Here is a 12,670-nt window from a genome sequence, read left to right as displayed (position 1 = left end):
CTGCTGCTGCTGCTGTCTTTACACGGGTAAGGAGTGAGTTTGAAGGTAGCGGTGTATACAAGATTTAGTTGCTTTATGTGTTCTTGTTTTTGCTGGCTTTTGGCTTTTCATTGTTCTTACTTTTTAGAGAGTCAAGTGTGTTGAATGTGTGTGTGTGTGTGTGTGTGTGTGTGTGTGTGTGTGTGTGTGTGTGTGTGTGTGTGTGTGTGTGTGTGTGTGTGTGTGTGTGTGTTTGTGTATAGGGTCAGCATGTGTGTGTGTGTGTGTGTGCGTGTGTGCATGCGTGCGTGTAACTGTCAGATATAATTAACTGAATAAGCATGTCACTTTAATCAGTGATGATTGAAATGACAGCAATCTGTCCTATTATCTCAACATGGATGTGTCACGGGCGCGGTCTCTCAGAACAAATGACAAGTTCCAGCCGACCACGTGCTGTGATAGTCACGTGTTACACGATTGTAGTTGCAGCTCATTGTCAATGCAGTGGCGATGGTAATTAGCACTTATTTCTAGTGCCATGTTGCGTTCCGCGTTGGACTTGTGAAGACGGCACTACACTGACGTTAACGGCACGTTGAGGCGACTACGCGCCGCAATCAGCTAACATCCGTGAGTTCACCCAATCACAGCTCACCGTTTCGAATTTTACTTGAACCATGTGCACTCTCCACGTGCTCACTTTCAATCGTCCACTGTTCTCGTCGACTCGGTTTTCGTCTTTCTCTACGTTTCAAACTGGATAACGAATTTCGTCATTTATGAGGTGGTTACCACAACTCGATATTCGGTCGATTTCAGTATCCGAGGTCGTCGTCGGTAGCCAATGGACAAGAGCGACCTCTCTTCCATCCTCTCGTGTCTCCCACCTCTCTTTCTCCTTTCCCCGGCTACTTCTATTCGATGCCGCCTCCCGGTCACTCTCACTACAATCCTTTTCATCCTTCACGTCCTATTGGCTATAGACCTTCGACATCTGCAGCGGCAGCATCTACGACGACGACTGTGGCCGTTCCTCCGTAGACGAACGCGTTCAGTTCGAATTCCAGTTCGTTGGACGAAGGATGGAGCAGCGGAACGTGCATCGAAGTGGTTCTAAAGGAATTCGAACTGTGGCAGAAGTTTTCTAAAATTGGCACCGAAATGATAATTACCAAATCGGGGAGGTAAGACAGCAGCATTTCAGCCTCGCCATGTGCAAGGGTGACGATGTCGTTTAATAGCCGTTAACTGTGTTTCTTAACTAGACAACTGTTCCCTCTTATCGTCGTGTCTGTGACGAACCTGGAGAAAGACAGTGTGTACAAAGTTGTGTTAGAGTTTGCCTGCAATGACCGCCGCCGATACAAATTTATCAAATCGCAATGGGTCTCCAGTCAGCAGTCTGACGCCACGTTTCCTGACCAAGACCCGTCATTCGTGCATCCAGACAGTCCTGCTACTGGAAAACACTGGATGAAACAAGTTATCTCGTTCAAAGCGGCCAAATTGACAAACGACAAAGATTGTCGTAAACCTACTCATGTGAGTGAAATGATTGTAGGATTGGTTGTTGTATTGGGCTTTTTGTGTATGTCATCTAGTTTTACGTGTAGTGTGCGTACATGTGTGCTTGTAGATGAGCCCGACTGGGACTTGCACTATGTGCGACAACAATAAATTAAACTTATTCAGTCATGATGGCGTAAACCGTCGGTCTCGTTAATTAACTGTGATGATGTTTTTGTCCGTTTAGGTTGTTCTTCATTCGATGCACAAGTACGTAGCCTCGTACCAGACCCTCTCGCGCGTCGTGCCCGGTTCCCGTATAACACGAAAACGCCAGGAGAGGGTCTGGTACGAGGCTACAAGTACGAGCCGCGAGTAGCCATTTTCAAATTGTCTGACGGCGACGGAACGTTCGAACGTGTTTTCGTCCGACAACTGTCTCTGTGTCATTTCATTAGCGTTACGTCATATCAGAACAAAGAAGTCTGTCTTCAGTCGCATTCGAATCTATTGATATCTGTTCCTATTTGATGTTCTCATTAGGTCACCCGTCTCAAGATCGACAATAATCCTTATGCGAAAGCATTTCGTGACCAAGAGACGAGCGATGGCATCAAAACTTTTCCCGAATCATTGCAGTCGGTCTCGCCAAATTTCTCGCGTAAGTCTGTAAACCGTTAGTTGTACGTGTCGTGCACGTATCTAGAGCTGTGTGATTTTGTTTGCTAGATGCGGAGCCTCCGTTTCCTTCCTCTCTCGTTAGTGACTACATTCCCCAATTCTCTGGTCTTATGGATTCTCCATTTTCCCATTACCACCACCCGTCGTCTTCTCTCTCTCCCTAGTCTTCGCTCGTTCCGTCGTTTAGTCCATTTCACGGCTTAGCACCAGTCGTCAAACCCGACGACGTTCATTCTCGCCAAAGAAGGTCTAGTGCTCCAGACGCGCTCGCCGGTGAGACATCCAGTTCAATTAGAATGAGCCGCAGCCAAGACGATACCGACACAGTCAGTCGACAACGTCAAGAGAACAGCACGAGCAGTCGGCGTAAGAAGCGTCGAAGACAGCATCACGATTCGGTTGCTTCGTTCAAGAAGAGTCCTCGGCAGGAGCAGGATACGTGTTCTTCGTCTGAGGCGAGGCGACGGCAAGAGGAGGATACGTGCGGCTCATCGAAAGCGTCGACGAGTGGACAGGAACGGGATGATTGGTATTGTCCGTCGACGTGCGAACGGAACGAAGCCTCGACTTCTATGCCCAGGGGCGTTCTCCAACCAGAAGAAATAGGCAGTTCCTATAGAGCGAGTCGGCTACTGGGAGATTTATCGGACAGTGATTGATGTTTTTGGCTTTTTAGAGACGTGGTGTGCACAGAACTATGGGTTTGGGTATTACTGACACGTATACTTTTAGTCTAGCACGCCTTCACTATGTTTTAGCACGTTTTTGAGCATTACTGCAATAGAAGTATTGATGGGGCTTGGCTTACTCCGTTACTTGGTAAGCCAAGCTGATACACAAGTCAAGACGAAAGTGTGGAGCCAGGTATTCATTACTGCATATGTAAATTGATTTATGGATTGATTGCTGTTGATAGAGTTAATATCTCTATCTCTATGGTTCTCCGCGTTTTTTTATTAAGCAACAGCTCGCTGCAGACTAATCAACAATACACTACTTTCTCAACGCAACGCACTATCAGACTCCCACTCGTCACTGTACGTGTACTCTAATTTATTAGACAAGACCAGATGCCATTACATATCTGATAGCTAGTATAGAGTTTGTGGATGCCTTCCAGTCTTGCCACTTTGAAGGTTATCGCGTCCAAGCCCACAGCAAAGAGCAGAATAACGTTTAGTAGGGCAGTCAGTAACTTACTGCAACGGATTTCAGTTTGTTTATTTCAGTCTACTGCAAGTATAATTTCCACTAATTAGTTTACGATTTGACACTGAGTTTGACTTTTGGGATTTGCCAACTTTGGCAGGGGACTGGTAATTGTTCTCTGAAATAAGAATATATATATATATATATATATATATATATATATATATATATATATATATTGGTGGAATTGTTTATTAGCTAAATAGCTGTTAGCAAGCTTGGCTGGGAGCAAGCTTTGCCAGACAAAAAGGGAAATGGATGTACTGTACCTGTATCTTTTGCAGTGCGTCAGCTGTATTTCTCACCTGGTTGTGTAACTTTGTAAAACCAATCATAGCTTTTTGAATTTTATTAGTGTCAATTAAATTTCTATGCAGCAATTGACTGCTTTGTCTACTGTATAGTGATTGCAAAGTTGAATATATGATTGAATGTTTTTCGGTGATGTATAACATGAAATGCTATGAGACACTAATATTAAGAATGCTGTTGTTGCTGGTGTTCAGTGATATGGATGTTAAATATTTTGTATATTAGCATTGTTCAGTTGTTAACTAAAATAATAGCAATCTACATCACAAATTTTTAATGTTTTGCAATATGAGACTGAGTAAAGGCATAATTATTACACAGGTTATTTCCTGAACAGTTTGGTATGGTTTAAGTTGTCTCTATGTTAAAATGTCCATGTCTATGTTTACTTTTGTGGGACATAATTGATAAATATTTCTTTGTAGACATTTTTTACGAAAAATCTTTCTGGTGAAACAATTTCATAGGAAATTATGTTCGAGAGAAGTGAGGACCGTTTCTACTTGTATTTTGTACACCTCTCTTTGACTTATTATGGATTCTAGAATGCCAGATGATAGTTACTCTATCTACAGTACAAAATATATTGTATTAAATATTTTGCATGCATTTATCCCGATCTGTCAATCGATTATGCAAATGAAGCCAGTTATTAGATTGGGGCAACATTGGTACAGCACTGGTTATAAACTTTGTTTTTCCCTTGCGTTCATCTTACACAATATGATGCAGATCAAACTGTCTATCATGGGAAGAGATCTAGACTACTCTTGACCTGATTAGGATTTTAATTAACATATACTATACCATTCGCAGCTGTGATTGTAGATTTATGTGTATGTGTAAGTTTTTGTTGTTCAGAGGTTACTCACATACAGTGGAATTTTGATAAATGAATTGCAGGAGACACTAGAATTTTGTAATAAGTGAACGCATCCGGATTGTTGTTGCACATTCAGGACATCAAAACTAAATTCATCACATCAAGGATTAATTACATTGAGGTTTGCTATAGCAAACTCCACTGTATCCCTGTGCTGTTTATAGAATATTATCTACCTATAGTTGGCAGTGGCTGTTGGTGCTTCCCATTTGGGTGTAGAGTATACACAATAGATGTATGTATATGCATATACATTCAACACATTATACAAGTGCCAAAGATACCTTCTTTGAAAGTAGACCTATGTGGCTCAAGAATAGAGTTTATGAAGTATTCTGAAAACACTGTCGACTGAAGTGCTACAGGTTGTGATAACATAAAATTAAGTCTAGATATTGATCAATTTCTAAGCATGTCGTTCCCAAAGCACTGAAGGTTAACAGAATGACCTATATCGGCAACAGCATGTCAACTTGGTTATCGATAGATACTTTAGAACTTCACGATGTCAAGTTTGCTGTAAACAATATGCAACAAGAGTTGTATTAAACCTGAAACGGTGCTTATGAGTCTTGGGCTGACTTCATGATTACATTCAATGAACAGACAACATGACATTAATATAGCTAGTGTAACCCATAAAAGATATGTCTACCATGCTTATAGAATTGTTCCTTCATGTCACGTATCCAAGCACACAGATCATCTAGTTGAGAGCTGCTAAGGTAAATGTATTGTTTCCCATATGTATAAATAGGAGTTTGGTATTGTTGCCCGCACCTGCACCAATACCTGAGCAAAGCTGCTGCAGGTACAAGGTACATGTCAGGCATTGTATGTTTTGCAGCAAAGTTGTTGAAGTCAATGTGCAGGTTGTTTGTAACAAGCACAAAATCACCCACAGTTTTTAAATGAGGCTTGTTGACAAAGCATCTGTAATCCATCCACAGAGCAACACGTAGGTCAATACTAAGCCAGCACTCTCCTTCTATTGGATGATATATGTATGTATGTATGTATATAATAGTGCTCAGCAGCAAAGTGACAAAAAGTCCGTTGTCATTCTTATCTTGTTGCTCACACTCACTTGAGCAAAAGTGTACATAAAAATGACAAGTTCTTTTTGAAAATGTGAAGACCCCTTTCAGAAATTGTAGCAACAAGGTACAAATGACGAAATTGTTTGGTCTACCATATTTGTAATGTGTGAATATGCTTGTTGTTAGTGTGTTGTTGGACTGACACATTCCAAATGATGTCTACAAAATTATACAAAATTATAATATAACTTACTATGGTATCATCATCATCTTCTGCCTTCCATTCTTCAAAGGTTGCCCCTGCTTGACATAACCGCAATAGAGAAGTGTTAAACAGGTCACGTTCCAAAGTTTCTTCATCGATTTCCTTGATTCTTGTGTCCCCACCTTTGAAGTCTGTAGCTTTTACTCGTTGATGTAACTGTATGCTGTCACTATTAAGAGCATGAGTACTGATGTCTTTATCCGACAGCGGAACAACCTGTTTGAATCACACTAAGTGAAAACATGATCATATGACATCAACTAACAGAACTGATAATACTTGTAACTTTCTTCTTGTGGTGTTACACTATAAGTACCATACATAATTGCAACACATCATATAACTATATACTGACTAACCAGTTATGATTGTCACTGACATCATCATGTACAAGTAAAATATCTGCACACAGATTGATGTTGTATGTTGCAAAAGACAATACGTATTGCTAAATTAACCAACCATTCTTCTGCGACAGACTTCTTGGCGAATCTCTTTCTGTTGATTTGTCATCTATAATTTCTACATCACCTATCAAGACATCCAGGGAATCTATTTTACTATCTAAAAATTGTAGTGACACACTTTACTTACTGTTGTTGTCTGGTTGTGTTTTACTTGCAGTTGAAGTCAGTTTCCAAGAGCTGTACATTCAAGTTTCAAAGTTCAAGGTTTGGTGTTCATGCAGGTGTGTGTGTGTGTGTGTGTGTGTGTGTGTGTGTGTGTGTGTGTGTGTGTGTGTGTGTGTGTGTGTGTGTGTGTGTGTGTGTGTGTGTGTGTGTGTGTGTGTGTGTGTGTGTGTGTGTGTGTGTGGTTATATAATTATGTAGGTTCTTAATTACTCCATTTGCACTAGCAACTTTCAAACTGGGCCAGTGTACTGATGGGCAGGGTTTTCTGTGTGAATTTGTCAGTTAGTGTAAAAAGAAGAAGACCAGTTTGCCACTGACATACGGAACCATCTAAGAATAACTGATAAAGCGTCCTGGCTTGGTTTGAAAGTTGCTAGTGTCAGTGGGGTACATGTCCACAACAATTATTTTGTACCAGTGTGAATCTTTCTTGAGACAAATTATGTTGCAAATCCATGATCTTGCTAATGACATGTGGCACTAATACTGAAAATGTGGTGAAGAAAATTAGGCTGTTTGTAGTGTGCGAAACACATGAAAAACATACTACTTTGAAGTTGTATGAGAGCCTCATCATTTGATGGAGTGCATGCTGTTGTAGAAAGTTAAGCATACAGACAAAAGGTGTATCTTCATGGCACTGGAACTACTTACCATACATATGAAAACACCACAATCTGCTTTATTGGCTTGAATTGGGAAATCCTATGTATAACAGAAAATGTAAGTCTTCCAAAAGCAACAAATTTATATATGCTAACTCTTAGAGAGAATTCGGCTATGCAAGGCCACTTGCTCGATACACTGAACTTCCATTTTGCTGCTTCACATCGTAAGAACTCTCTGTCAAACAAGGGTTTTGTGTCAATAATTAGCACAGGTTAGCTAAGTTCATTGCAACGCTATACCGAATGCGTGCTACAACTGTATAATTGGTTTGGTTTGGTTGAAAGGAATCAAGGTACTTGATTTCAGCTCTCTTGATGTCCAGAACCTACAAGGTAGCAAGTGTATGAATTTTCTGTCATGTGTACAAATAATGAAGTTTACCACAATTGTCCAGTGACCAGGAAGCTGAACTGGTATAGTAACAGCGTCATACTGAAAAATGTTGACGTCCTGTCGCAGAAGAGTTATCTAAAAGTCATTGTATACAAAAATTAAAGGGAATGGCAACAGAGATCAGAAAGCCTACATTTCCACCAAAGTGGTCTCTTGCCATCACGACACAAACTCAGGGACATGTAGAGAAAAGCATTATATGAGAATACTCGAAATTCCTGCGATACCAGCTATTTCAATATTTTTCAATTACTGCAGTGACTAATCATTTTACCTGATGGCATAATGATATTGTAATTTTTTGAAGAAAAGCACTGATAACCTGGCAACACCACCCATTTCTGTTGTGTTGCTCACCATAGCAACAAAGCCATGCATAAATTACTTAATTTATTTCTTACATTATCATTCACACTGTTGATTGGGCACAGACTACACAATTCTGCAGCTCTCAACTCCTGGCCATCATCACCGTAGGCAACAACACTGTTTGGTGCTGTGCCTTCCCAGATGTCATCCACCTGGAAGTTATTTGAAGTGTAATTTTGGTCTTATCTTTGAAAGTTCTACTTGCTCTTGTTGTTCTCTCGTCAAAAACAGTCACTTTGGACCACTGGCATGGTGTTCCTGTTCCATTGAGATAATTGTATTGCCAATTATGACATCATTCGGTGGAGTGTAGGGCAAAGACAGACAGAGAGTTTGTCTGCAGTATGTATGGTCTGTGACATTTGCGATGGCGCTACATTTTGATCTTCCAAGAGCAGTGTATTTCTCTGTACTCTCACTTAAATTACTGAACAAAATTGATTTGTTATTTGGATGTCTTTAATTAATTAAAGGAGCATTCCAGAGATATGCGCTAGCTGCTGGCTCTGCCTTCGCTCTACTAACAGGAAATATATACTAACCAAGTTGGGTATCTGGGCACTATCTCAGAGCAAACCCGGCAGATGTACATTTAGAACGTTTAAAAACATAAAAACTGACGGGGGCTGTTTCAAGAATTTTGTCCGCCAAGTGAAGCAGTTTTTGCACGCCATCAGATGTGCAGTTGTCCGGAATGCTCCTTTAATGTGATATTTAATATACCTGGATATGCCAACAATCTTCTCACCAGCTATTGGAACAAAACAGAATTTTTGTTTAAGTGTTTAGTTAGCTATCAAAATTCAGCATTAGACAAGTACCATCACAAATACCGAGACTCTCGTAGTGATTCTTGGCATAGTGCCCCTGAATTAGAGGTGCCTCATGACGTGCTTTGTGGCCATTTGGTTCGATGATGATGTCAAAATGGTCATCAGTGCCAGATACACTGCTAACTATTCGAATGTCATGTTCCTAGTGCCATCACTGCAAGGTGATCACCCCATGTCCTATTTTGAGCAAGATTATCTAAGTAGCTTTTCCAATCTCTGCCAGCTACAAAATAGGCCATGTCTAGAGGTTGACCAACCGAATCCTGCTTCAACAACTTGATTAATACATGCCATCCAACACTGATGGAAGAACATTGGTAATGACTTACAACAAATTGGTAATCTCTAAGACAAGTTACTGCTAGGTCACACAGTTCACTGTGGCTGAGCTTGTTGTTGGAATCAACTCGCTGCAGTCGGTCTGCTACTGCATGAAATAGACAGTTTCCATCGGTGGGCATTTGCCCTCTAAATGTTAGACCAGACAGCCGAATTCTTTTTTCGAGTCGACCTCTATTTTCCGTGATCTTTTGTATGTCTAAACATAATTGTTGAAGTGATAACTTCGGTTCTGATCTTTACTGGGAAGATTACAACTTAAACTTATTTGCCGTACCTACTGAAGAAGTAATTCTTGCAGATGAGAATCGTCTACTCATTTTTCGTTTCTTTGCTGACTCCTTATTTTGAGAGCAAAATCTTATACCCACTGATGTAAATTTACTGTCTGACAGTACATGTACCAAATTTCTTTTTTGTTTCAAAAAATCTTGCTATTAATTTACCAAATGTAAGCGCTTATGGTGATACAGTGTGCAATATTATCATATTCTGCATTGTCAGAAGAAAGTATGTTATCAAGTCTGTTAGAGTAGAGAATGACACCAGCAAGTAAGAACCGGAATGGGTTTGAGACCAGGGTGCCGTGCGATAGAGTGTCTTGGCCCATCTCTTACTTGTTTTCTCACAGAGGCCTTGCAAACCTCCCGGGTTTCACCCACTGCACAAAGAATAAAGTCAAAGACGAGAGAGACTTGTACAGTCACTGATTTACAGCTTCATGGAACGTCAGATTGCTTGTTGATGTTGAAGGTACAATCAAAACTGCTCGGTTAGATGCTGAGGCAGGTCACGCTGAAGACTGTTGAATAGGTCTTGTTATTAGATAGATAGACACAGGTACAATTTATGTTTTTCTACCAAAGAGCAATGGTCCAAACATCTACATTGAAGCTAATCAGACAGTGATGAGGACACCCTGAAACTATAACACAAAGCCGACTAAACGCCGATTAGAGTGGCTCGGCCATCTTGACAGAATGCAAATTAGCGGTTCCCAAAGATATGCTTTTTTAGCTGGATGCCTCAACACCACAGGGTCGGCCAAGGAAGGGGTAGAAAGATGTCAGGCGTAGGCTTACTATACAGCTCTTGAGTCGGCAAGATCAGAACAACCTGCTCTGCAAATACAATGTTAACACTGCTTACGCCGTTTCTGATGAGGCAGTGATAGAAAACTTCACAAGTGTAGAGCAGAACGCGAGAAACAGGTCCACAAACATCGAGGCACAGTCCAATGTACCATCCTGTCTCTGTGCAAACGATGGTTCCTGAGCCGAGGCGGATATACAGTTCACAAGAGTCTTTCTGACTAATATTATCTAGTTTTAGTTCTTTGACTTTGTTTCTCTTTCGAGGGATAGCTTGACGGTTCTTTATTAATTAAGGCAGCAATGCAGGAAGAGGAGGAAGTGTGTGTGTGTGTGTGTGTGTGTGTGTGTGTGTGTGTGTGTGTGTGTGTGTGTGTGTGTGTGTGTGTGTGTGTGTGTGTGTGTGTGTGTGTGTGTGTGTGTGTGTGTGTGTGTGTGTGTGTGTGTGTGTGTGTGTGTGTGTGTGTGTGTGTGTGTGTGTGTGTGTGTGTGTGTGTGTGTGTGTGTGTGTGTGTGTGTGTGTGTGTGTGTGTGTGTGTGTGTGTGTGTGTGTGTGTGTGTGTGTGTGTGTGTGTGTGTGTGTGTGTGTGTGTGTGTGTGTGTGGCCCAGATGTAGTATGGTGGCACTCAGAGTTTGAATTGCTCTGCGGTTGTCTGCTCCCTTTTCGCTTGATTCTGGTTCTAAGGACTGATTATTTTCATCTTATCAAGTCTGGGATGATTGAAATGACAGCAATCTGTCCTATTGTCTCAACATGGATGTGTCACGAGCGCGGTCTCTCAGAACAAATGACAAGTTCGAGCCGACCACGTGCTGTAATAGTCACGTGTTACACGATTGTAGTTGCAGCTCATTGTCAATGCAGTGGCGATGGTAATTAGCACTTATTTCTAGTGCCATGTTGCGTTCCGCGTTGGACTTGTGAAGACGGCACTACACTGACGTTAACGGCACGTTGAGACGACTACGCGCCGCAATTAGCTAACATCCGTGAGTTCACCCAATCACAGCTCACCGTTTCGAATTTTACTTGAACCATGTGCACTCTCCACGTGCTCACTTTCAATCGTTCACTGTTCTCGTCGACTCGGTTTTCGTCTTTCTCTACGTTTCAAACTGGATAACGAATTTCGTCATTTACGTGGTGGTTACCACTACTCGACATTCGGTCGATTTCAGTATCCGAGGTCGTGGTCGGTAGCCAATGGACAAGAGCGACCTCCCTTCCATCCTCTCGTGTCTCCCACCTCTCTTTCTCCTTTTCGCGGCTACTTCTATTCGATGCCCCCTCCCGGTCACTTTCACTACAATCCTTTTCATCCTTCACGTCCGATTGGCTATAGACCTTCCACATCTGCAGCAGCAGCATCGACGACGACGGCGGGGGTCGTTCCTCCGGTGACGAACGCGTTCAGTTCGAATTCGAGTTCGTTAGACGAAGGATGGAGCAGCGGAACGTGCATCGAAGTGGTTCTAAAGGAATTCGAACTGTGGCAGAAGTTTTCTAAAATTGGCACCGAAATGATAATTACCAAATCGGGGAGGTAAGACAGCAGCATTTCAGCCTCGCCATGTGCAAGGGTGACGATGTCGTTTAATAGCCGTCAACTGTTTTTCTTAACTAGACAACTGTTCCCGCTTATCGTCGTGTCCGTGACGAACCTGGAGAAAGACAGTGTGTACAAAGTTGTGTTAGAGTTTGCCTGCAATGACCGCCGCCGATACAAATTTATCAAATCGCAATGGGTCTCCAGTCAGCAGTCTGACGCCACGTTTCCTGACCAAGACCCGTCATTCGTGCATCCAGACAGTCCTGCTACTGGAAAACACTGGATGAAACAAGTTATCTCGTTCAAAGCGGCCAAATTGACAAACGACAAAGATTGTCGTAAACCTACTCATGTGAGTAAAATGATTGTAGGATTGGTTGTTGTATTGGGCTTTTTGTGTATGTCATATAGTTTTACGTGTAGTGTGCGTACATGTGTGCTTGTGGATGAGCCCCGAGTGGGACTTGCACTATGTGCGACAACAATAAATTTATTCGGTCATTCAGTCATGATGGCGTAACCCGTCGGTCTCGTTAATTAACTGTGACGATGTTTTTGTCCGTTTAGATTGTACTCCATTCAATGCACAAGTACGAGCCGCAAGTAGCCATTCTCAAATTGTGTGACGCCGACGGAACGTTCGAACGCGTTTTCGTCCGACGACTGCCTTTGTCCCATTTCATTAGCGTTACGTCATATCAGAACAAAGAAGTCTGTCTTCAGTCGCATTCGAATCTGTTGATATCTGCTCATAGTTGATGTTCTTATTAGATCACCCGTCTCAAGATCGACAATAATCCTTATGCGAAAGCATTTCGTGACCAAGAGACGAGCGATGGCATCAAAACTTTTCCCGAATCATTGCAGTCGGTCTCGCCAAATTTCTCGCGTAAGTCTGCAAACCGTCAGTTGTAC

At 41.9% G+C, this 12,670-nt stretch overlaps 5 protein-coding genes across 5 annotated transcripts in view; 4 read left to right on the top strand and 1 right to left on the bottom strand.

Annotated features, from left to right (window-relative positions):
• The first annotated feature begins 240 nt into the window (after nucleotides 1-240).
• On the top strand, nucleotides 241-2,354 carry LOC134191549 (T-box transcription factor T-A-like). Its single transcript, XM_062660170.1, has 5 exons — nucleotides 241-1,166; nucleotides 1,248-1,657; nucleotides 1,736-1,971; nucleotides 2,032-2,149; nucleotides 2,218-2,354. Exons 1-5 carry the CDS (start codon nucleotides 1,144-1,146, stop codon nucleotides 2,331-2,333), a joined length of 903 nt encoding a protein of 300 aa, XP_062516154.1. The 5' UTR covers nucleotides 241-1,143; the 3' UTR covers nucleotides 2,334-2,354.
• Nucleotides 2,345-3,016, top strand: LOC134191334 (uncharacterized). Its single transcript, XM_062659938.1, has one exon. It carries the CDS (start codon nucleotides 2,466-2,468, stop codon nucleotides 2,826-2,828), a length of 363 nt encoding a protein of 120 aa, XP_062515922.1. The 5' UTR covers nucleotides 2,345-2,465; the 3' UTR covers nucleotides 2,829-3,016.
• Nucleotides 3,017-6,840: 3,824 nt separating this feature from the next.
• On the bottom strand, nucleotides 6,841-7,732 carry LOC134191548 (sentrin-specific protease 2-like). The gene is made up of 6 exons (XM_062660169.1): nucleotides 7,706-7,732; nucleotides 7,561-7,629; nucleotides 7,419-7,504; nucleotides 7,272-7,353; nucleotides 7,165-7,215; nucleotides 6,841-6,939 (listed from the first exon to the last, which is right to left on the bottom strand). Exons 1-6 carry the CDS (start codon nucleotides 7,730-7,732, stop codon nucleotides 6,841-6,843), a joined length of 414 nt encoding a protein of 137 aa, XP_062516153.1.
• A 3,565-nt stretch (nucleotides 7,733-11,297) lies between these two features.
• Nucleotides 11,298-12,346, top strand: LOC134191081 (T-box transcription factor T homolog). Its single transcript, XM_062659643.1, has 3 exons — nucleotides 11,298-11,749; nucleotides 11,831-12,107; nucleotides 12,179-12,346. The coding sequence occupies exons 1-3, from the start codon at nucleotides 11,487-11,489 to the stop codon at nucleotides 12,203-12,205; spliced, it is 567 nt and encodes a 188-aa protein (XP_062515627.1). The 5' UTR covers nucleotides 11,298-11,486; the 3' UTR covers nucleotides 12,206-12,346.
• The window catches only part of LOC134191547 (T-box transcription factor T-like), a 995-nt gene continuing 551 nt past the window's right edge, over nucleotides 12,227-12,670 (top strand). Inside the window, exons 1-3 of the mRNA XM_062660167.1 lie at nucleotides 12,227-12,271; nucleotides 12,323-12,466; nucleotides 12,527-12,644. Coding sequence (XP_062516151.1) covers nucleotides 12,227-12,271; nucleotides 12,323-12,466; nucleotides 12,527-12,644 — 307 coding nt within the window. The remainder of the gene's footprint in view (nucleotides 12,272-12,322; nucleotides 12,467-12,526; nucleotides 12,645-12,670) is intronic.

This window comes from Corticium candelabrum, chromosome 15 (genome assembly GCF_963422355.1).
Source record: "Corticium candelabrum chromosome 15, ooCorCand1.1, whole genome shotgun sequence".
Classification (NCBI taxonomy): domain Eukaryota; kingdom Metazoa; phylum Porifera; class Homoscleromorpha; order Homosclerophorida; family Plakinidae; genus Corticium; species Corticium candelabrum.
Note: the sequence above shows the minus strand (reverse complement) of the source record. Positions and strands in the feature narration are given on the sequence as shown.

Bases quoted from the DNA above. Each gene is read 5' to 3' on its own strand.
- LOC134191549 (XM_062660170.1), top strand. From the start codon at position 1,144: ATGATAATTACCAAATCGGGGAG. The intron at 1,658-1,735 runs AAATTAAACTTA...TTGTCCGTTTAG, and splicing joins GCACTATGTGCGACAACAAT to GTTGTTCTTCATTCGATGCA. The intron at 1,972-2,031 runs GTCTGTCTTCAG...TGTTCTCATTAG, and splicing joins CGTCATATCAGAACAAAGAA to GTCACCCGTCTCAAGATCGA.
- LOC134191334 (XM_062659938.1), top strand. From the start codon at position 2,466: ATGAGCCGCAGCCAAGACGATACCGACACAGTCAGTCGACAACGTCAA.
- LOC134191548 (XM_062660169.1), bottom strand. From the start codon at position 7,732: ATGGCAAGAGACCACTTTGGTGGAAAT. The intron at 7,505-7,560 runs GTAAACTTCATT...GCTACCTTGTAG, and splicing joins CTGGTCACTGGACAATTGTG to GTTCTGGACATCAAGAGAGC. The intron at 7,216-7,271 runs GTTAGCATATAT...TGTTATACATAG, and splicing joins TAGCCGAATTCTCTCTAAGA to GATTTCCCAATTCAAGCCAA.
- LOC134191081 (XM_062659643.1), top strand. From the start codon at position 11,487: ATGCCCCCTCCCGGTCACTTTCACTACAATCCTTTTCATCCTTCACGT. The intron at 11,750-11,830 runs GTAAGACAGCAG...TTTCTTAACTAG, and splicing joins ATAATTACCAAATCGGGGAG to ACAACTGTTCCCGCTTATCG. The intron at 12,108-12,178 runs GTGAGTAAAATG...TTTTACGTGTAG, and splicing joins ATTGTCGTAAACCTACTCAT to TGTGCGTACATGTGTGCTTG.